The 20061-nt window shown below is 61.6% G+C and overlaps 4 protein-coding genes across 5 annotated transcripts; 3 read left to right on the forward strand and 1 right to left on the reverse strand.

Annotated features, from left to right (window-relative positions):
• The first annotated feature begins 1594 nt into the window (after window positions 1-1594).
• NDUFC2 (NADH:ubiquinone oxidoreductase subunit C2) lies at window positions 1595-5709 on the forward strand. 2 transcript variants are annotated; one of them, XM_066989969.1, is made up of 4 exons: window positions 3751-3782; window positions 3880-3977; window positions 4285-4428; window positions 5509-5709. In XM_066989969.1, exons 1-4 carry the CDS (start codon window positions 3766-3768, stop codon window positions 5556-5558), a joined length of 309 nt encoding a protein of 102 aa, XP_066846070.1. In that variant the 5' UTR covers window positions 3751-3765; the 3' UTR covers window positions 5559-5709. The 2 variants fall into 2 exon arrangements, with proteins under 2 accessions (XP_066846071.1, XP_066846070.1); XM_066989970.1 differs by lacking the exons at window positions 3751-3782; window positions 3880-3977 and adding an exon at window positions 1595-1796.
• A 1390-nt stretch (window positions 5710-7099) lies between these two features.
• Window positions 7100-8041, reverse strand: LOC136789646 (thyroid hormone-inducible hepatic protein-like). The gene is made up of 2 exons (XM_066989971.1): window positions 7567-8041; window positions 7100-7440 (listed from the first exon to the last, which is right to left on the reverse strand). The coding sequence occupies exon 1, from the start codon at window positions 7984-7986 to the stop codon at window positions 7585-7587; it is 402 nt and encodes a 133-aa protein (XP_066846072.1). The 5' UTR covers window positions 7987-8041; the 3' UTR covers window positions 7100-7440; window positions 7567-7584.
• A 5894-nt stretch (window positions 8042-13935) lies between these two features.
• LOC125181169 (thyroid hormone-inducible hepatic protein-like) lies at window positions 13936-14887 on the forward strand. Its single transcript, XM_048055171.2, has 2 exons — window positions 13936-14411; window positions 14538-14887. The coding sequence occupies exon 1, from the start codon at window positions 13992-13994 to the stop codon at window positions 14391-14393; it is 402 nt and encodes a 133-aa protein (XP_047911128.1). The 5' UTR covers window positions 13936-13991; the 3' UTR covers window positions 14394-14411; window positions 14538-14887.
• Window positions 14888-17083: 2196 nt separating this feature from the next.
• LOC136789648 (mid1-interacting protein 1A-like) lies at window positions 17084-18691 on the forward strand. The gene is made up of 2 exons (XM_066989973.1): window positions 17084-17560; window positions 18329-18691. Exon 1 carries the CDS (start codon window positions 17134-17136, stop codon window positions 17536-17538), a length of 405 nt encoding a protein of 134 aa, XP_066846074.1. The 5' UTR covers window positions 17084-17133; the 3' UTR covers window positions 17539-17560; window positions 18329-18691.
• Window positions 18692-20061: the final 1370 nt, after the last annotated feature.

A 20061-nucleotide genomic window follows, 5' to 3' on the forward strand; every position in this document is an offset into this window, starting at 1 on the left:
CTGGGGGGGAGTGCAGAGGGGATGAATCTTTTGAGCAGTTTTTGGACTTCATCCCTGTCCAAGAATGCGGTCCCCTTTAGAGGGGATGCTTAATTAAGTAGTTATACTCTCTTCTTTGAATATTTTGAATGTTAGAGTAGTGTGTGGCTCTGGTAGGAAAGTAGGTAGCAGTTGGAGTGGTTGCTGTGGCAATAGGGATGCTCTGAGTAGGATTTTAGACTATCTGTGTAAACACAAGGTACTGATAAAACTTCTCACAGATAATAAGCTCATTTTCAGATTTCTTCACTCCAGTTGTCATTACTTTCTCATAATTTCTACTATTTCGTGAAGTGCTTTGCCATACCCCTAGGAGGGGAGAAGATGGGGGCTACTTCCATTTGTATTCTGTGCTGTTTTAGCCTCAAAACTGTGCAGTGGGAGGCACTCATAACGCTTCCATCTGTAAATCCCAGGGAGGGGAGCTGTTCCCCCCTGGATGCTGCCTCCTGGCTTCACCAGCAGAGCCCCCCAGGAGGTCTTGGTGTGAGCGTGAAATCCCCGTTCTTCACCTCGATGGTAACATCTGAAGCTGGCGGTGATTCAGAGAACATTAAGGTTGGAAAAGCCCTCCAAGACCACCTGGTCCAACCACCCCCCTACCACCAATGTCACCCACCAAACCATGTCCCCAGTCACCACGTCCAACCTTGCCTTGAACACCCCCAGGGACGGGGACTCCACCACCTCCCTGGGCAACCCGTCCCAATGCCTGACCGCTCTTGCTGAGAAGAAATGTCTCCTCATTTCCAACCCGAACCTCCCCTGGCACAACTTGAGGCCATTCCCTCTGGTCCTGTCACTGGTTACCTGTGAGCGGAGGCCGACCCCCAGCTCCCTGCTTTGAGGGAGCTCCTGTGTCACCTCCAGCACCGTGCTATGGGACACCAATACCCAAACATCCTCCTTGCAGAGAGAGGCTAAGTAATAAATAGGGTTAGATGGGGAAGCGATTTAGGAGTTGTGATGTGTTTGGCTATTTTTTTACGGTTTTGTTGTTGTATGGTTATTGCTCTCACAAGTGGCTTAAGGTAATTTCAGGTTCATCAAAAATCAATCTGGGTCACTCTGTTGTATTAGTCTTTAATCGTTTCGCAGGAATATTAGGAAGAGCTTCTTTACCGAAAGGGTTGTTAGGCATTGGGATGGGCTGCCCAGGGAAGTGGTTGAGTCACCACCCCTGGAGGTCTTTAAAAGAGGTTTAGATGTAGAGCTGAGTGACATGGTTTGGTGGAGGACTTGGTAGTGTGAGGTCAGAGGTTGGACTCGGTGATCTTGGAGGTCTCTTCCAACCCAGACGATTCTGTGAAAACGAAGTGGTTTTGATTCAGTTTAACCAAAACGAAGCCCCCCGAAAGCTGACACCGGAGCAAAACCCTCACAACCCGCCGCCACCCCTGCTCGACCACCACGCGAGGCCTCACCCCCCATTAACGCCGCCCGCTCTGGGGTGGGGGCGAGGGGTATTTTTGGGGGGGGGGGGGGGCGTTGCGTTAAAAATAAACAACAAAACCGAGGAAGGAAGGCGGCGGAACCCCCGTGAGGCGGCCGGGGCGCGCGGCGGAGGGCGGGCAGCGCCGCACGGCGGCGGGCGGTCACCTTGGGCGGGCCGGCCGCCATGGCGTTCCTCCCCGAGGAGGCGCGGGCGCTGCCGCCGCCGCCGCTGGTGAACAAGGTGTCGGCGTGGCTGGGGGCGGCCGGCTGGGCGGCGGCACTGCTGGGCAACGGCTTCAGCCAGCGGCCCGTCCTCACCGCCGGTGGGTGCGGGGGGGTGGGGGCTGGGGGGGGGGGTGAGGGGCTGGGGGGGGCGGTGAGGGGGTCGGGGAGCTGAGGAAATGGCGGGGGGGGAGGCTTGGGTTGAGGGGTTGGGGGGGGGTCGGGGGGGGCTCTGAGGGGTAATGGGGAGGATCTAGGGGATTTTAAGGTGTTGGGGAGAGATTTGGGGGGTGTGAGGGTAATGGGGAGGATCTAGGGGGGACTGAGGGGTTGGGGAGGGATTTGGGGGTGTGAGGGGTGATGGGGAGGATCTGGGGGGGCTCTGAGGGGTTGGGGAGGGATTTGGGGGGATTCCCTGGGGGTAGGGAGGGATTTGGGAGGACTGAGGGGTAATGGGGAGGATCTAGGGGGGACTTTGAGGGGTTTGGGGGGACTCTGAGGGGTAATGGGGAGGGATTTGGGGAGTCTAAGCGGATGTGGTGAAGAGTTTAGGAGGACTGAGGGGTAATGGGGAGGATCTAGGGGGGGCTCTGAGGGGTTGGGGAGGGATTTGGGGGGTCTGAGGGGTAATGGGGAGGATCTAGGGGGGCTTTTAAGGTGTTGGGGAGAGATTTGGGGGGTCTGAGGGTAATGGGGAGGGATTTGAGGGGGAGTCTGAGGGGTAATGGGGAGGGATTTGGGGGGTGTGAGGGGTGATGGGGAGGATCTAGGGGGGGCTCTGAGGGGTTGGGGAGGGATTTGGGGGGTCTGAGGGGTAATGGGGAGGGATTTGGGGGGTCTGAGGGGTGATGGGGAGGATCTAGGGGGGCTCTGATGGGGAGGGACTGAGGGGTAATGGGAAGGACCTAGGGGGGACTCTGAGGGGTTGGGGAGGGATTTGGGGGATTCTGAGGGGTAATGGGGAGGATCTAAGGGGGACATTCAGGGGTTGGGGAGGGATTTGGGGGGATTCCCTGGGGTAATAGGGAAGGGATTTGGGGGAGTGAGGGGTAATGGGGAGGATCTAGGGGGGACTTTGAGGGGTCGGGAGGGGTTTGGGGGGACTCTGAGGGGTAATGGGGAGGGATTTGGGGGTCTAAGGGGATGTGGTGAGGAGTTCAGGAGGACTGAGAGGTGATGGGGAGGATTTGAGGGGGGTCTGAGGGATAACGGGGAAGGATTTGGGGGGATTCTGAGGGGTAATCTCTGGGGGTTCTGAGGGTTTGGGGTGGAATGTGGGGGGACTATGAGGGGCGATGGGGAGGGATTTGGGGTATTCTGGTGGTTTGGCTGGGATTCGGAAGGGTGCTGGGGAGGGATTTGGGATTCTGAGGGGTAGGGCAGGATTTGGGGAGACTGAGGGGATGTGGAGAGGGATTTAGGAGGACCCTGAGGTATAATGGGCAAGATTTGAGGGGACTCTGAGGGATATGGGGAGAGATTTGGGGAGATTCTGAGGGGAAATGGGGAGGATCCGAGGGGATTCTGAGGGATGTTGGGGGGGAGCCCTGGGGTGGGTGACTGGAGAGGGATGGACTCTGAGGGGATGTGGGGAGGGGTGTAGAAGGACTCTGAGGGGTAATGGGGAGGATTTGGGGGGGTTCTGAGAGATTTGGGGGAACTGTAAGAGCTGGGGGGGGAAGCTTTGAAGTGAGGGGCTGGATAGGGTTGTTAGGGGACTTCGAGGGATATGGGGGTTGAGGGGATTTAGGGGCGTGGGAAGGGGAATCCCTGAGGTGGGGGATGTTGAGGGGGATTCGGCATATTCTGAGGTGTAAGGGGTTTGGGGGAATTCGGGGATATGGGGGGAACCCTGAGGTGACAGGCTGGGGGAGGATTTGGGGTGACTCTAAGGGATTTTGGAGGGGGATCTGGGGAGAACCTGAGGGATATTGTGGGGGGATTTGTGGGGACTCCGAGGGATATGGGGCAGGAGGGGATGGAAGGGGTTTGCTTGGTTTTGCTTGGAAGTTTGCAGGGCAGCTGGGGAAGGCAGGGAGGAGGATTCGGGGGGCCCGCGCGAGGGAGAAAATGGAGGGAGCCCTGAGGTGAGGGGTCTGGGGGGGGCAGCACGCCTCGCAAGGGGCTCGGGGTGTGAAGTGTTGGTGCACGAGGGGAACAGGGCGGCCGTCCTGCTCCTGTCAGCCCTGCAAGGCGAAGGCTGCCTCAGGCACCGCTGGCACAGGTCAGGGGGCGGCCTCCTGTCACTGCCGCCACCACCAGCGCATGGCGTCGTGAGCTGGGTAAACGTTAAGCAAGAATGACTAGGTTAGATAACCCAAAAGGGCGCTTTCCGCTCTGTTGGGATGGCCTTTGTGCCACGGGGGGTGGGAATCGGTGTGCTTCGTGCTGCCGGATGCAAAAAAAAATCGCGCAGCCGAAGAGTCACTGAGCTGAATTCGGAGCAGGTTTAAAAAGGAGAGGGAGCGTCCCCAAGGATTCACCCGGGAGGTTTCTGATGTCGTTAAGGGGTTCGGGGCCTTTTTTAGGGGCTATTTGTGCCTTGCTCAGTGTCATATCGTCGCTTTGGTGTTTCTTTTCACCTCACAGGTGTTCACCGCCAGGTTCTGTTCGCTACCGTGGGCTGGGTCGTTGGCTACTTCCTTGCTAAACGCACCGAGTACATTCACGCTAAGCAGGACCGAGAAATGTTTGAGTATATCAGGCACCATCCGGAAGACTTTAAGACAGCAGGTTGGTATTTTAAGAAGGACCTCAGCCTGCCATAGCGTGCGGGTTAATAAGCAGCAACATATATATAAAGATGTTGATATCCTGCTTGCAGCATCTGTTCTTTTTTGACAAGTTGTACTGAGTCTTTGATGCTTTTTCACGATATAAATTGTAACAGTAGTCAGGAGTTAGCGTCTGAAAGCGGATATTCTTACCAAGCTGATCAGCTTGGTGACCAACTCTTCCTCTTCATGACTTATTTCAATATAAAAATGGCAGAGCCAAACCTAAACTAAACGAATCGACCAAAATTGTGCCAGTAAGTGAAAATCCCGGAAAGCAATGAAAACCAGAAATCACAATCTTTGTTGCTTTTATTGTAAAATTGAGATGCCCTGCTGGAGGTGAGGATGATTTTGTTGGCGTTCCCGGTGCTGTACAACTTAGGGCCAGAAGAGGTCCTTGTCCGTGCGGGTTTTCCTTTAGCAGTGACAGGTCACGCGTGGGAGCGTTGCTCCCTGTTCCGTGCTGGCTGAGCGCCGTCCCTGAGCAGTGCCCCGAGCTGCCCGAGGTTGCGGCGCGTTTCGATTCTAAAACGCTGTGATGAGCCTTCAGAAAATAAGCAGAGCTGGGGGAGGAAAAGGAATAAATAGAAACGTCAGCCCGAAATGCGGTTGGCTGCCTGACGGGTGTTATTTAAAAAAGCCTCAGTAAGTAAATGTTTCGCTAAAGGTACTCGGCTGAACCCAGCCATGCAACGGCACGGCTCAGGGCGGAATTGTTTGTTTTGTAATAAAACGCAGCCAGGTGGCTGCCTGTTGGATAACAGTTGCATCATGCTGTGTCAGCGGGCGTCTGCAGACGTAAGGAAGCGTTGCAGCAGCGAGGTCCCTTTTCAGGGATCTGCAGTTCTGCCCCATGGAAGAGAAATCGCGCGCTTGGTTTGCGCAGCAAGCTGGCTGGTAGCGAGGGACAGGCTCTCTGTAGCTCGTTAACCTTTCGAACAGAAAAATGGTGACGGTTTGAGCATTTCAATCTTTAAAAATTGATCTCAAATGTTGAGTACGGGTTTTCCTAAACCGACTCGATTGCCCCTTGCAGGAAAGAAAAGAATAGGAGAGCTTCTGGAGGACTTCATTCCGAATCGCTGAGGGTTTCTCCGGCAGCTGCGAGCCCATGTCTCACAAAGCATCCGCTGAACGAAATCCATCCTGAGAACTGCAGGCTGCCTGCAGCTGGTCATGGCTTGGGAAAAGAACTATCATTCATTTTCACCGAATAAAAGTTAGGATTAAATACAGAGTATTCAGCTTTTTATTCTGCTGTTACATTATATCAATATGTTTTGCGTTCTTGCCTTGCTTTTTCTTCGCTGGCGACCAGGATTCACTCTTTCTGCCCCCGTTTGTGGATCCTCAGTCAGCACACTGACCCCGAATGTTTTCCAGACATGCTGAGAATCCGCAGCTCTCCCGAATTTCACTGCAGGCTGCTCAGCACGCCTGGAGGCAGAAGTACTTCCAGTTGTATTTAAACGTTCAGGTCTGGAAACACAAAAAGGTGAGAGAAAATATTGCAGGTGTGGCCTGGGCAAGGTCACCGATGGTTTGAGGGCCTCAGGGAAATGTCCAAAACTGGTGTTTAAACCCCAGCGTGGTGTGCAGCCAGCCTTAGGCGTGACTTTTTGCTACCCCGCACCTGTAATTCTCGCCTCTTTTCTCGGGGAAGCTCCGGCTGAGCTCTGTGTGCCTCCAGCTTGTCCCAGCGGGTGAGCTTCCAGGCGTTGCACACGGCAGGGTTTCTTTCCTTCTCCCATAACCAGGGCCCGAGTGCTCCCAGCGATGTTTCAGCACAGCTTCCCGGCTCTTTGGAGCTCTGAATTCCCTCAGCATCCCTTGGGAGCAGCCGGGGTGCTGCGGGGAGCTGGGGAGAGCTTTGATGCACGGCAGCGACAGCCTGGGGCGCGTGCGGAGGAGGCCGTGCCCAGGGTGGGTTTTGGAGCAGAGCAGAGCCCGGCGTACCCTGCTGTGGTGGAGGGGGCCTGATCCGCCACGGGGTGCTGCCGGGGACCTTTGGAGCTCGTGGCAGGTCACAGACCCCTTCTGGAACATCTCGGGGCTCTTATCAGCCACGTTCATCAGCGCTGGGCTGTTCCCCCACAGGTGCAGGGCTTTGTGCTTCTCCTCACTGAACGCCAGGAGACGTTTCTCAGCCCACCTCGCCAGCCTGTCCAGGTCCCTCTGCATGGCAGCACGGCCCCCTGCTGGATCCCCCACTCCCCGTGGGACTTTCCTCCAAAACTTTAAAATTTGCTGCGTTCCCTCTCCCTCCCACCTCCTCCTTGGTTTCCAGCTTCCCCGTGGGGTCAGCCCTCCTCATGGGGTCACCTCCTCATGACAAACCCGTCTTTGCCCCGCTTGGAGGGGTGGCTCCTGCCTCTCCCCAGCACACGCTGAGCCTCACGCAGGTCCCACGGCCCCACAACCCAAACCGTCCCTCTCCCAGCTCCCCGTGTCCCCTCTCCTGGGCCACCTGTCCCAGCTGCAGGTGGCAGCGCACCCCCGGTGCCCCCCTCCCGCCCCGTGCCGGGGGTGCAGACAGAACCTGGGGTGGGGTTGGGGCCCTGTTTGTCCCCGTGTAGGGGCGCTGGGTGCTGGGCCCTTCCCGTGTCCCACAACGACAGAACCACACGGCCGCTTCAGAGGGGTCCTTTTATTAGCAAAGAGAGGGGAAAAGCCCCGCGCGTGTCCAGGTACCAGCTGGAAACGGCTCCGGCGTTCACCGGGGCTCCGCAGAGCTCAGTGCAAGAGTGCGAGGCCGCCTTCCGCCGCCGCCGCTGCTGCTGCTGCTGCTCTTTTGAAAATAAAGAGGAGGGCACGAGGCGGGCAGCTCCGCTGGTGGCCCCAGGAGGGAACCGACGGCTCTTCCTATGAGGATACGGCCCCATCGCGTTCCCCGCGGGTCCCAAGAGCGGCCGGCGGGCAGTCCCGGCGCTGGAGGTCAGCTGCCGCGGTGCGAGGAGGCCGAGCGGGGCTGGGGGAAGAGGCAGAGACGCTGCGTGATGAGCGGCACCTCTCCTGCGTGCCCAGCGCCTGGCCCCGGGCTCCGGGGGCACCTCCGCGGGGCCCCCCCGGGCTCTGTCCCCCAGCGCTCGCTCACCTGGAGGCCGCGGCAGGTTCACCAGCTGGGCTGCCCGTCGCCGGGGCTGATCTGCTCCAGGATCTGGCTGTACCTGCGCGTGAGGGCGTTGGTGTCCCTGGTGAGGTGGGTGAGGACCTGCTGCAAGCCGGCCAGGTGGTGGGACAGGCGCTCCTCCAGGCGAGCGTCCACGGCGGCGGCATCTGCGTCGGCGTCGCCGTCGGCGTCCCCGCCGGGGCTCGGGTCGGTGACGGAGGCCAGGCCTCGCTCCACCACGGGCTTGATGGCCTTGAGGAGCTGGTAGCGCTCGTACAGGTCCGCGGGGCCGCCCTCGTGCGGGGCCGCCCCGTCCTGGTCCTGCTGCGGGAAGACCCCTCGCAGCAGGCTGGGGAACATCACCTCCTGCTCCATCTTCTGGGTGGCCGAGAAGTACTGCTCCATGGCCCTGAGCGCCTCTGCCACTGCTCCCCGGGTGTCCTGCCGCTGCCCGGCCCCGCAGAGGCTTTTTATGGGGCCGGGCACGGCCCCGCTCTGCTCTCCTCTCCTCCCCTCTGCTTCCTCCTACCCTGGCCGGGCTGGGCACCACGGGGCCGGGCTTGGCTCCAGCTCCGTGTCCCTGGCTCTGCCCGCGCGTGGCCTTGGCCCCAGCTGGCCCCCGGTGCCGCCGAGTCCCCGGGGGTGCAGGGAGCCAGACAGAGAGGAGGGGAGGTGCTGTGCGGCCTCTGTCTGAAGATTTCCTGTCCCTCAAGCTGTGCCCGCTCCCTCCCGTCCCGTCCCTGGGTCCCCCTGGGAAGAGCCGGGCTCCATCCGCCCACCTCTCCCCCGCCAGCTCTTTGGTGCCTCCACGGGCGCCCCTGAGCCTCCTCTCGTCCGGGCTGAGCAGAGGCCTCCCCCTCAGCCTCACCGTGCCTGGAGGCCGCTCCGGTCCCTTCACCTCCTCCGGGGCCCTGGGCTGGACTCACGGCCACGTTCGTCCTGCCCTGGGGAGCCCTGGGCGGGGGCCGGCCGCAGGATGTGTCCCACCAGGAGCAGGGATCCCCTCCCTCGCCCTGCTGGTGCGGCTCCTCCGAAGGCAGCCCGGGCGGCCGGCGGCTGTCTGCTGGTGGGGTGGCTTTGGCTGGGACTTGGTGGCCGCGCCGTGTCCCTGGCTCTGCTCCCCCAGCCCCAACGGCGGTGCTGCCCGGGGGGACGTCACCTCTGTCCCCGTGCCTGTCCCCCGCCGCCCCGTCGGTGCTGCGGGTGTTGAGCAAGGCCCTGACGCAGCCACCGGCACAGAGGTGACGGCAGACGCCAGAGGCCTCGGCGTCGCACGCAAAATCCCCCCGGGGGTCCCAGGGACGTGGTGCCAGCCGGCAGCCAGGCACCGGGGGAGCCCAGAAATGTCCTCTCGCACGGGGCTGTCTCACAGCGAGCTGGGACGGGGACGGGGACCTGGCCTCCTGGCCGCTGGCCTCTCCCAAATGCGGGCTGGGTTTGGGCATGGAGGGGACGTTGCTGGTTGTTCCCAGCCTGCCCGAGGGACCCAGCGCGTCCCTGAGGTGAATGGGGTGCTGCCACCCCATGCACGGGCCTCTGGGCCACCACGGAGCCGCTGGGACAGGCAGGGCATCGCCGGGCTCCCGGGGCAGAGGGACGCACAGCAGGACGCTGCCTCCTGCTCCCCACTTCTGGGCTGAGCGTCGTCCTCCTGGGCTGCTGCGGGGCTGGGGGCAGCGGATGGGGGCAGCGGGGGCTCAGCAGCCCAAGGCTGGTCCCCAGCACCACATCGGGTCCCCACGTGGTGGTGGTGCTGCTCGCGGGGCGCACCGAGGGGGCACAGACAACTCAGAGCTCAAAGCAGGGCTGAAGTTCTGCTGAAATCCCACCGGGAGCACGACCGGCGGCGTTGCCCGGCGCTTGCAAAAGGGCCAAAGGCCAGGCTGCCAGGGAGTGTGGCAACCGGCTCCTATTTTGGGATCGGCCGCGGGGTCCTTTGGCCCTTTTGCAACCCTCGCTTGGTGGCAGCTCTCCCCCGCATGCACACCGCGGGACACTCAGCCCCACGGACAGCACACGCCGGGGACCCATGGCTGCCCCCACCTCTTCCCGTCGTGCCCGTAGGAGTTGCATTTGTCCACTTCCCACCCTGCTGCTCCATGAGCCTCTCCAGCTGCCAAGTGCACAGCTCGAGCCAGAAGCAAGGTGAGCGCAGCCTTCCTCGCTCTGCCTGCCAGCTCCTCCCCCTCCTACAGCTCCCGTTCTCCTGCTCCTGCCAGGGAAATGCCCGCAGGGACGTCCCCCTGCAGCACCCGGGTGGCTGCTGGGGTCGGGCAGCTGCGGGTCCCCGTGGCGCTGGGGGGCCCAGCGCTGGGCCCAGCACTGCAGGGGCGGCCTCAGCAGCGCTGAGCAGAGGGGAAGGATCACCTCCCTCGGCCTGCTGGCCCTGCTCTGCCCCAGGCAGCCCAGGAGACCACGAGGCCTTTGAGCGCCAAGGGCACGTGGCTGCCTTCCGCTCCACCCGGTGCCCACCAGGACCCCCAGGGCCGTTCCTGCCCAGCTGGGGTCCCCAGCACGTCCTGGTGCCTGGGGCTGTTCCCCCCCAGGTGCAGGGCTTTGTGCTTCTCCTCACTGAACTCCAGGAGACGTTTCTCAGCCCACCTCACCAGCCTGTCCAAGTCCTTCTGGATGGCTCTATGGCCCTCTGTCCGATCTGCCACTCCTCCCATTTTCGTGTCATCTCCAAACTTGCTGAGGATGCAATCTGCTGAATCACCCAGATCATTAATGAAATTGTCAAACAAGGCTGGATCCTGCACTGACCACCAGCTGCTCCACGTGTGTCTAAGCCTCCGGCTAGACTTTGCACCACTGACCCCTCTCTCTGGATCGAGCCATTCAGCCAGTTTTCGAAACACCTCGCTGTCCTCTCACCCTTCCCATACCTCAGCGGCTTCTCCATGAGGATGTTATGGGGGACAGTGTCAAAGCCTTACCGAAATCCAAGAAGACAAAATCCACTGCTCCCCCCTCACCCATCAAGCTGGTGTTTTCCATTTTGTAGCTTCTCAGGTAGGTCAGGCATGACTTCCCCTTGGTGAATCCACGCTGGCTGCTCCTAAGCATTTTCTTCTCCTTCGTGTGCCTGGAAATGGTTTCCAGGATGAGCTGTTCCATCACCTTCCAGCGACTGAGGTGAAGATGGGCAGCCTCTAACTCCCCAGATCCTCCTTCTTGGCCTTCTTGAAGCTAGGAGTGACATTTGCGTTCCTCCAGTCTTCGGTCACTGCTCCTACTCTCCATGACTGATCAAAAATGATCGAGAGTGGCCTCACAGCAACACCTGCCAGCTCCATCAGCACTCGTGGGTGCATCCTATGAGGGCCCATGGACTCGTTTGTGTCCAGTCTGCTCAAATATTTCGTGACTCGGTCCATTTCCACCAAGGGTACCTCTTCCTTGCTCCGTTTTTTCCCCTTGGTTTCTGAGAGCTGGGATTCCTTAAGGTCAGGCTTTCCTGACTGAGGCGAAGAAGGCGTTCGGGACCTCGGCCTTCTCACTGCCGTGTGTAACCAGATCCCCCTTTTTGTTCAACAGTGGGCACAAATTTTCCCCAGTCATCCTTTTGTCACCAGTGTACTTATAGAAGCCCTTCTTGTCTTGACATCCCTGGCCAGATTCAATTCCATTTGGGCTTTAGCTCTCCTAAACGCATCCCTGGATGCTTCGACAATGTCTTTGCGTCCCTCCCAGGCTACCCATCCTTGCTTCCACCCTCTGTAGGCCTCCTTTTTGGGTTTGAGTTTGTCCAGGAACTCCTTGTTCATCAACGCAGACGTTCCGACCTTTTGGCCTAATTTCCTCTGTGTTGGGGTGAACCACTCCTGAGCTGGGAGAAGGTGATCCTTGAATATTAACCAGCTTTCTTGGCCCCCTCTTCCCTCCGGGGCCTTACGCTACGGGAGTCCACCAAGCAGATCCTTGAGGACGTCAAAGCCAGCCCTCCTGCAGTCCAGGAGGTGAGCTTGCCGGGCACCCTGCTCACTGCCCTAAGGATCCTGAACTTCACCACCTCATGGGCGCCGCAGCCAAGGCTGCCTTTGACCTTCCCATTCCCAACAAATCCCTCGTCGCTGGTGAGAAGGAAGTCCCGCAGAGCATTTCTCCTCATTATCTCCTCTGTCACTTGGAAGTTATCACCGCCACGTTCCAGGAACCTTCTGGACTGCTTATGCCCTGCGACATTGCCCCTGCAATGTTGTTCTCCACAGGGACCAGGCCCTGGGAACACGAGGCTGCTCCAACCTGTCCGTAGAGAGCCTCACCTCTCTGTTCTACCCGGTCAAGCAGCCCACAGCAAAACCTCACCGTAAAGCCACCTAACCCTGTCCTCCATGCACTCCTGCTGGTCACGGACAGAGGGTGACACCTCCTTGTCTCCCCAGCCTACCCTTCCCAAAGAGCCTATTTTAGGACACGGGCAGTGCTCCAGTCACGGGAGCCATCCTGCCATGCATTTGTCGTACAAATAAGAGCATAGCACTACAGCTGAAAACACAATTTCTAACTCATTTTGTGCATTCCCCACCCTGTCTGTGTCAGCGTACAGGCACCAGCACGCCGGGTACCACAGGGTAGCAGCCAGCGGTGAAAGTCTGGTGTGGGGATCTCCAGCAGCCGCCTGGACGTGGGGCTGGGCCCCCTGCTCGGGGTGGCCCTGCTGGAGCAGGGCTGGCACCACAGGGACCCGCAGCTGCCCGACACCACCAGCCCCTCGGGGATCCTGTGCCTTGGAGTACCAGCCCCTGGTCGTTTAGGGACACGACGGGAAGAGGTGGGGGCAGCCATGGGTCCCCGGCGTGTGCTGTCCGTGGGGCTGAGTGTCCCGCGGTGTGCATGCGGGGGAGAGCTGCCACCAGCGAGGGTTGCAAAAGGGCCAAAGGACCCGCGGCCGATCCCAAAATAGGAGCCGGTTGCCACACTCCCTGGCAGCCTGGCCTTTGGCCCTTTTGCAAGCGCCGGGCAACGCCGCCGGTCGTGCTCCCGGTGGGATTTCAGCAGAACTTCAGCCCTGGTTTGAGCTCTGAGTTGTCTGTGCCCCCTCGGTGCGCCCCGCGAGCAGCACCACCACCACGTGGGGACCCGATGTGGTGCTGGGGACCAGCCTTGGGCTGCTGAGCCCCCGCTGCCCCCATCCGCTGCCCCCAGCCCCGCAGCAGCCCAGGAGGACGACGCTCAGCCCAGGAGTGGGGAGCAGGAGGCAGCGTCCTGCTGTGTGTCCCTCTGCCCCGGGAGCCCGGCGATGCCCTGCCTGTCCCAGCGGCTCCGTGGTGGCCCAGAGGCCCGTGCATGGGGTGGCAGCACCCCATTCACCTCAGGGACGCGCTGGGTCCCTCGGGCAGGCTGGGAACAACCAGCAACGTCCCCTCCATGCCCAAACCCAGCCCACATTTGGGAGAGGCCAGCGGCCAGGAGGCCAGGTCCCCGTCCCCGTCCCAGCTCGCTGTGGGACAGCCCCGTGCGAGAGGACATTTCTGGGCTCCCCCGGTGCCTGGCTGCCGGCTGGCACCACGTCCCTGGGACCCCCCGGGGGGATTTTGCGTGCGACGCCGAGGCCTCTGGCGTCTGCCGTCACCTCTGTGCCGGTGGCTGCGTCAGGGCCTTGCTCAACACCCGCAGCACCGACGGGGCGGCGGGGGACAGGCACGGGGACAGAGGTGACGTCCCCCCGGGCAGCACCGCCGTTGGGGCTGGGGGAGCAGAGCCAGGGACACGGCACGGCCACCAAGTCCCAGCCAAAGCCACCCCACCAACAGACAGCCTCCGGCCGCCCGGGCTGCCTTCGGAGGAGCCGCACCAGCAGGGCGAGGGAGGGGATCCCTGCTCCTGGTGGACACATCCTGCGGCCGGCCCCCGCCCAGGGCTCCCCAGGGCAGGACGAACGTGGCCGTGAGTCCAGCCCAGGGCCCCGGAGGAGGTGAAGGGACCAGAGCGGCCTCCAGGCACGGTGAGGCTGAGGGGGAGGCCTCTGCTCAGCCCGGACGAGAGGAGGCTCAGGGGCGCCCGTGGAGGCACCAAAGAGCTGGCGGGGGAGAGGTGGGCGGATGGAGCCCGGCTCTTCCCAGGGGGACCCAGGGACGGGACGGGAGGGAGTGGGCACAGCTTGAGGGGCAGGAAATCTTCAGACAGAGGCCGCACAGCACCTCCCCTCCTCTCTGTCTGGCTCCCTGCACCCCCGGGGACTCGGCGGCACTGGGGGCCAGCTGGGGCCAAGGCCACGCGCGGGCAGAGCCAGGGACACGGAGCTGGAGCCAAGCCCGGCCCCGTGGTGCCCAGCCCGGCCAGGGTAGGAGGAAGCAGAGGGGAGGAGAGGAGAGCAGAGCAGGGCCGTGCCCGGCCCCATAAAAAGCCTCTGCGGGGCCGGGCAGCGGCAGGACACCCGGGGAGCAGTGGCAGAGGCGCTCAGGGCCATGGAGCAGTACTTCTCGGCCACCCAGAAGATGGAGCAGGAGGTGATGTTCCCCAGCCTGCTGCGAGGGGTCTTCCCGCAGCAGGACCAGGACGGGGCGGCCCCGCACGAGGGCGGCCCCGCGGACCTGTACGAGCGCTACCAGCTCCTCAAGGCCATCAAGCCCGTGGTGGAGCGAGGCCTGGCCTCCGTCACCGACCCGAGCCCCGGCGGGGACGCCGACGGCGACGCCGACGCAGATGCCGCCGCCGTGGACGCTCGCCTGGAGGAGCGCCTGTCCCACCACCTGGCCGGCTTGCAGCAGGTCCTCACCCACCTCACCAGGGACACCAACGCCCTCACGCGCAGGTACAGCCAGATCCTGGAGCAGATCAGCCCCGGCGACGGGCAGCCCAGCTGGTGAACCTGCCGCGGCCTCCAGGTGAGCGAGCGCTGGGGGACAGAGCCCGGGGGGGCCCCGCGGAGGTGCCCCCGGAGCCCGGGGCCGGGCGCTGGGCACGCAGGAGAGGTGCCGCTCATCACGCAGCGTCTCTGCCTCTTCCCCCAGCCCCGCTCGGCCTCCTCGCACCGCGGCAGCTGACCTCCAGCGCCAGGACTGCCCGCCGGCCGCTACTTGGGACCTGCGGGGAACGCGATGGGGCCGTATCCTCATAGGAAGAGCCGTCGGTTCCCTCCTGGGGCCACCAGCGGAGCTGCCCGCCTCGTGCCCTCCTCTTTATTTTCAAAGAGCAGCAGCAGCAGCAGCAGCGGCGGCGGCGGCGGCGGAAGGCGGCCTCGCACTCTTGCACTGAGCTCTGCGGAGCCCCGGTGAACGCCGGAGCCGTTTCCAGCTGGTACCTGGACACGCGCGGGGCTTTTCCCCTCTCTTTGCTAATAAAAGGACCCCTCTGAAGCGGCCGTGTGGTTCTGTCGTTGTGGGACACGGGAAGGGCCCAGCACCCAGCGCCCCTACACGGGGACAAACAGGGCCCCAACCCCACCCCAGGTTCTGTCTGCACCCCCGGCACGGGGCGGGAGGGGGGCACCGGGGGTGCGCTGCCACCTCCAGCTGGGGCAGGTGGCCCAGGAGAGGGGACACGGGGAGCTGGGAGAGGGACGGTTTGGGTTGTGGGGCCGTGGGACCTGCGTGAGGCTCAGCGTGTGCTGGGGAGAGGCAGGAGCCACCCCTCCAAGCGGGGCAAAGACGGGTTTGTCATGAGGAGGTGACCCCATGAGGAGGGCTGACCCCACAGGGATGGCTGACCCCAAAAGGAGGATGGAAACCCGGCAGGAGCTGGGAGGGAGAGGGCAGGCAGCAGCCTTGTACATGAGCCACGCACGGGGCTGTGAACAAGGGGGGTGTGGTGATGGGGCAGGGAGGAGGTCACAAAAGCAGCTGAATGGGGATTAAGCGGGGTCACCTCCGGTCCTTGCAGGTAAGCAAGGAGGGGTCTGCGTGGCACCGCCGTGGAGCAATGCCCCAGACTCAGGATAGATCCATGTCCCGTGGGTCTCCTTGTTCCCGGCACAGTTGTGGTCTTCTGTCTGATCCCCAACCGTCGGAGCATCGATGGTGATGCCGGGAGGCACTGAGGCTGTCCTGTTGCAATGCGACCTGCAGCTGGGGAGAAATTTCATATTTTTGGAGAAAAGTCCCATGGGGAGTGGGGGATACACCGGGGGGCCGTGCTGCCATGCGGAGGGACCCGGACAGGCTGGCGAGGTGGGCTGAGAAACGTCTCCTGGAGTTCAGTGAGGAGAAGCACAAAGCCCTGCACCAGGACGTGCTGGGGGCCCCGAGCTGGGCAGGAACGGCCCTGGGGGTCCTGGTGGGCACCGGGTGGAACGGGAGGCAGCCACGTGCCCTTGGCACTCAGAGGCCTCGTGGTCTCCTGGGCTGCCCAGGGCAGAGCAGGGCCAGCAGGCCGAGGGAGGTGATCCTTCCCCTCTGCTCAGCGCTGCTGAGGCCGCCCCTGCAGTGCTGGGCCCAGCGCTGGGCCCCCCAGCGCCACGGGGACCCCCAGCTGCCCGACCCCAGCAGCCACCCGGGTGCTGCAGGGGGACGTCCCTGCGGGCATTTCCCCGGCAGGAGCAGGAGGACGGGAGTTGTAGGAGGGGGAGGAGCTGGCAGGCACAGCGAGGAAGGCTGCGCTCACCTCAGGCGTTGCTTCTGGCTCAGGATCTTTGCTTGGCAACTGGAGAGGCTCACGGTGCCCTGGGAAGTGTCCTGTCAGGACATCCGGGGAAGTGCTCAGCACCGCTGATGAACGTGGCTGATAAGAGCCCCAGGATGTTCCAGAAAGGGGTCTGTGACCTGCCACGAGCTCCAAAGGTCCCTGGCAGCACCCCGTGGCGGATCAGGCCCTCTCCACCACGGCATGGGACGCCGGGCTCTGCTGCGCTCCAAAACCCACCCTGGGCACGGCCTCCTCCACACACACCCCAGGCTGTCGCCGCCTGGGAATGGAGAACCCAAACCAGTCACGGTCACGGATGGTCCTTGTCCTCACAGAGCCAGCACAGGCTGGAGGAGAAGGGTCTGGTCTCAGGCCTCTGTGCACACAGAGAGGCAATGCAGGGCTCGGTGCGGCTCTGCAAGGGCTCGGGGCACAGTCGCTGTTGCCAGCTGCCACGAGGAAAACCTCTGCCACCACTCACAGAGTTTTACCTTGGCTCTCTGCTTGGGGTTCTCTGCTTCACAACAGGAACTGATCCCAAAATCAGTGAGCCGAGCATACAGCCAGTAGCAGGAACACAGGGATAAACCACGGTGCTGCACCGAAGGTGTCCGGCACCCCCAAACTGCCCAGTGCCCTCCCACCACCAGTGCCACCAAGTCCCAACCAAACCCACCCCACCATGAAGCTGCCCGTGAGCCTCCTCGCCTTCCTGCTCCCCGGGCACCCAGGGACACGGCGGCACCGGGGGCCAGCTGGGACCAAGGCCACACGTGGGCAGAGCCAGGGACACGGCGTGGCTGAGCCCCAGCAGGGTTGGAGCTGGAGCCAAGCCCGGCCCCGTGGTGCCCAGCCCAGCCAGGGTAGGAGGAAGCAGAGGGGAGGAGAGGAGAGCAGAGCGGGGCCGTGCCCGGCCCCATAAAAAGCCTCTGCGGGGCCGGGCAGCGGCAGGACACCCGGGGAGCAGTGGCAGGGGCGCTCAGGGCCATGGAGCAGTACTTCTCGGCCACCCAGAAGATGGAGCAGGAGGTGATGTTCCCCAGCCTGCTGCGAGGGGTCTTCCCGCAGCAGGACCAGGACGGGGCGGCCCCGCACGAGGGCGGCCCCGCGGACCTGTACGAGCGCTACCAGCTCCTCAAGGCCATCAAGCCCGTGGTGGAGCGAGGCCTGGCCTCCGTCACCGACCCGAGCCCCGGCGGGGACGCCGACGGCGACGCCGACGCGGCCCCAGATGACGGAGCGGACGCCAGTCTGGAGGAGCGCCTGTCCCACCACGTGAACGGCTTGCAGCAGGTTCTGACCGACCTCACCAAAAACACCAAAGCCCTGACCCGGAGGTACAGCCAGATCCTGGAGCAGATCAACCTCAGTGACGATCAGTCCAGCTCATGAGCCTGCACCCCCAGCCTCCGAGGTAAGAGTTTGGGGAGATGCAGAGCCGAGGAGGAGCTGGTCAAGGGGTAACACGTGTTATCTTCTTGCCCCACCAGCTGGGCGTCTTTCCAGTGTTTGCATCACTCCCCAAAACCCCAGGAGTTTTGAGCCCTGGTCCTCTGCACTTCATTGCTCAACAGATCCTACAGTGTTTGTTCTTCTCAGTTGCCAAGTGGCACCGGCTGTGCCGCTGAACAAAGGTCACTCAGTGAGCTCCAGGTTGTCCCCAAGGGTCCCCAGCTTGCAGCACAGGCAATGTCTGGCTCCTGCTGGGCGGACTCAAAATATCCCAAAGCATCTTCAGGGAGGAAAGGGCCGGGTGCTCGGGAGACCCTGAGTTTTGGGAGACCCTGAGTTTTGAACTGCAGAAGCTGCCAGAAACCCGTGCTCCAGCTGCTTCTCTTTCCTCTCTGAGGAAAACCACAGAATTAATTTTTCAGGGTGTAAATGGGCCCTATTTGGTCTCCAAATGTCTAAATGAGATGTGCCATCTGCCAACAGCTCAGCTACCTCAATCCTCCCCTAGCCTGGAAAACAAACCCAGGCTCTGGGCTGTTGGGACTTCAATCCCTCAGTCCCCTTGGGCCCTGTACCCAACGCCAGCCACGGGCTCAGGATCAAACAGAGCTCTGACAGTGAAACAGAGTATAGTAAGGACGCCCTACACAGCGATGTCAACCCTAATTTTGGACGAAACACAACCAAGGACGAGGACTTTCCAGCCAAACCGCGTCCCTTCTCCCCGCAGGGTGATCTGTCGTCCACAGCCCGGTGGCAGCTTTTCTCCTGCGCCAAGTCCCACCGAGGAACGTCCTTCATGACCAGCACAGAGCTTGGCCGCCTGCCCGCCGGGCGCTGCCTGTACCGTCCAAGTTGCCCCGCGGCCGATCCCGCCGGCTTCGTCTCACCTCCGTCCCCTGGAAGTGAAATTTCCCTGCAGCAGGGCCGAAGCAAGTGTTCCGTGTTATTGCTTTGTAGAAGGTATCCATAACTTCGAAGCAATGCTTTTTTTTTTTTTTTCTGCGTGTGTCTAAACCACCTCCCACCGGTCTCTGATGATGTAACTGCTTCCCAAGGGTGGTCTGAAATAAAACGCAAAGCCTCGAGCAAATGTGCATGTGTGTTTTCTACAAGCTGGCGTGTCTATATAGCTGCTGTCCCCAAGCCCATGGTGACAAGGATGTTGTGGTCACCGAGGTCAAGCTCCAGTGCAGGGAGGTTTCTCCCTTGGGGAGTGGGAGTTGGGTTTGTGTGCCAGGTGCTGGGAGCCTGATCTGTCCCCCCGCATCCTTCCCTTCCCTTCCCTTCCCTTCCCTTCCCTTCCCTTCCCTTCCCTTCCCTTCCCCCTTCCCTTCCCTTCCCTTCCCTTCCCTTCCCTTCCCTTCCCTTCCCTTCCCTTCCCTTCCCTTCCCTTCCCTTCCCTTCCCTTCCCTTCCCTTCCCTTCCCTTCCCTTCCCTTCCCTTCCCTTCCCTTCCCTTCCCTTCCCTTCCCTTCCCTTCCCTTCTTCCCTTCCCTTCCCTTCCCTTCCCCCTTCCCTTCCCTTCCCTTCCCTTCCCTTCCCTTCCCTTCCCTTCCCTCTGAACTGGGCACTAGAGGGAGGTGTCCCCTTGCCTCTTCAGGCCTCTAAAACAAACACAACTGCTGAAACACCAATACTTTGGATGAACAAACCCCGGCGCTCCACCAGGCTTCAGTTTTAATTAAAGAAACCAGAGATCTCAGAGCATCTGCGCCTCTTCCCAATATGGTAAAGGCTATCCTGAAATCAGCCCCACTGAAATCTCTGCACAGCCTCAAAAAACACCGTGGAAAGACCGATGTCCTCCCGTCCTTGCTCAGGAGGAACCCAGCAGCCGATAGCTGATGTCCCGCATCGCTCCTCAGGGGAATAAATTATTTTTGCTCACCCCGTATCCAGGCAGAGCTTTGCCAGCTATTAAAACGAGACGTGACCTCTTTTATTCTGCTCTCGTAGATTAAAACAGGTGAGGAACCGGGCTGCATTAATTGAAACCAGGCAATTAATCGTGTGCTGCCGCGTGCGCCACAAGACCGTGCCGTGTATGTGTGCCACAAGACCGTGCCGTGTACGCCGATGCCATTCATCCACCGCGGGTCAACGGAGGTGCTTCGCTGCCTTGGCTTTTGAGGGAGCCCTGGGGACTTTGCAAAGCCAGCTCAGACACCTCCTGAGCCGCCAGCCACACATTCCCCAGGCACGCAAAGGTGGGTGGAGGAGCTAAAGGGCTGGAAGTGCTGTCGGTGTTTGCGCAGCGCATGGCTGTTTGACTTAGGAGTGGCTCCTGGAGCACGGAGCCACCTGCCCAGTGGCACCGGTGCAATTTCTCAGCAGACCCGGAGCCAACTGCTGCTGTTTTTGCTTTTCGGCCATGCCATGCCTCGTCCCGCTAGGCTGGAGGTGTCCCCACTCCTGTGTCCCCATGTGCGGGACTAGGAGCAAATCCCCGGGATGCGGCCGC

Source organism: Anser cygnoides, chromosome 1 (genome assembly GCF_040182565.1).
Source record: "Anser cygnoides isolate HZ-2024a breed goose chromosome 1, Taihu_goose_T2T_genome, whole genome shotgun sequence".
NCBI lineage: Eukaryota > Metazoa > Chordata > Aves > Anseriformes > Anatidae > Anser > Anser cygnoides.

What these genes read in the sequence shown, in the direction of transcription:
- NDUFC2 (XM_066989970.1), top strand. Translation starts at nt 1,658, where the DNA reads ATGGCGTTCCTCCCCGAGGAGGCGCGGGCGCTGCCGCCGCCGCCGCTG. An exon ending in GCGGCCCGTCCTCACCGCCG is followed by an intron (nt 1,797 to 4,284) that starts GTGGGTGCGGGG and finishes TTCACCTCACAG; the next exon opens with GTGTTCACCGCCAGGTTCTG. An exon ending in GGAAGACTTTAAGACAGCAG is followed by an intron (nt 4,429 to 5,508) that starts GTTGGTATTTTA and finishes TGCCCCTTGCAG; the next exon opens with GAAAGAAAAGAATAGGAGAG.
- LOC136789646 (XM_066989971.1), bottom strand. Translation starts at nt 7,986, where the DNA reads ATGGAGCAGTACTTCTCGGCCACCCAGAAGATGGAGCAGGAGGTGATG.
- LOC125181169 (XM_048055171.2), top strand. Translation starts at nt 13,992, where the DNA reads ATGGAGCAGTACTTCTCGGCCACCCAGAAGATGGAGCAGGAGGTGATG.
- LOC136789648 (XM_066989973.1), top strand. Translation starts at nt 17,134, where the DNA reads ATGGAGCAGTACTTCTCGGCCACCCAGAAGATGGAGCAGGAGGTGATG.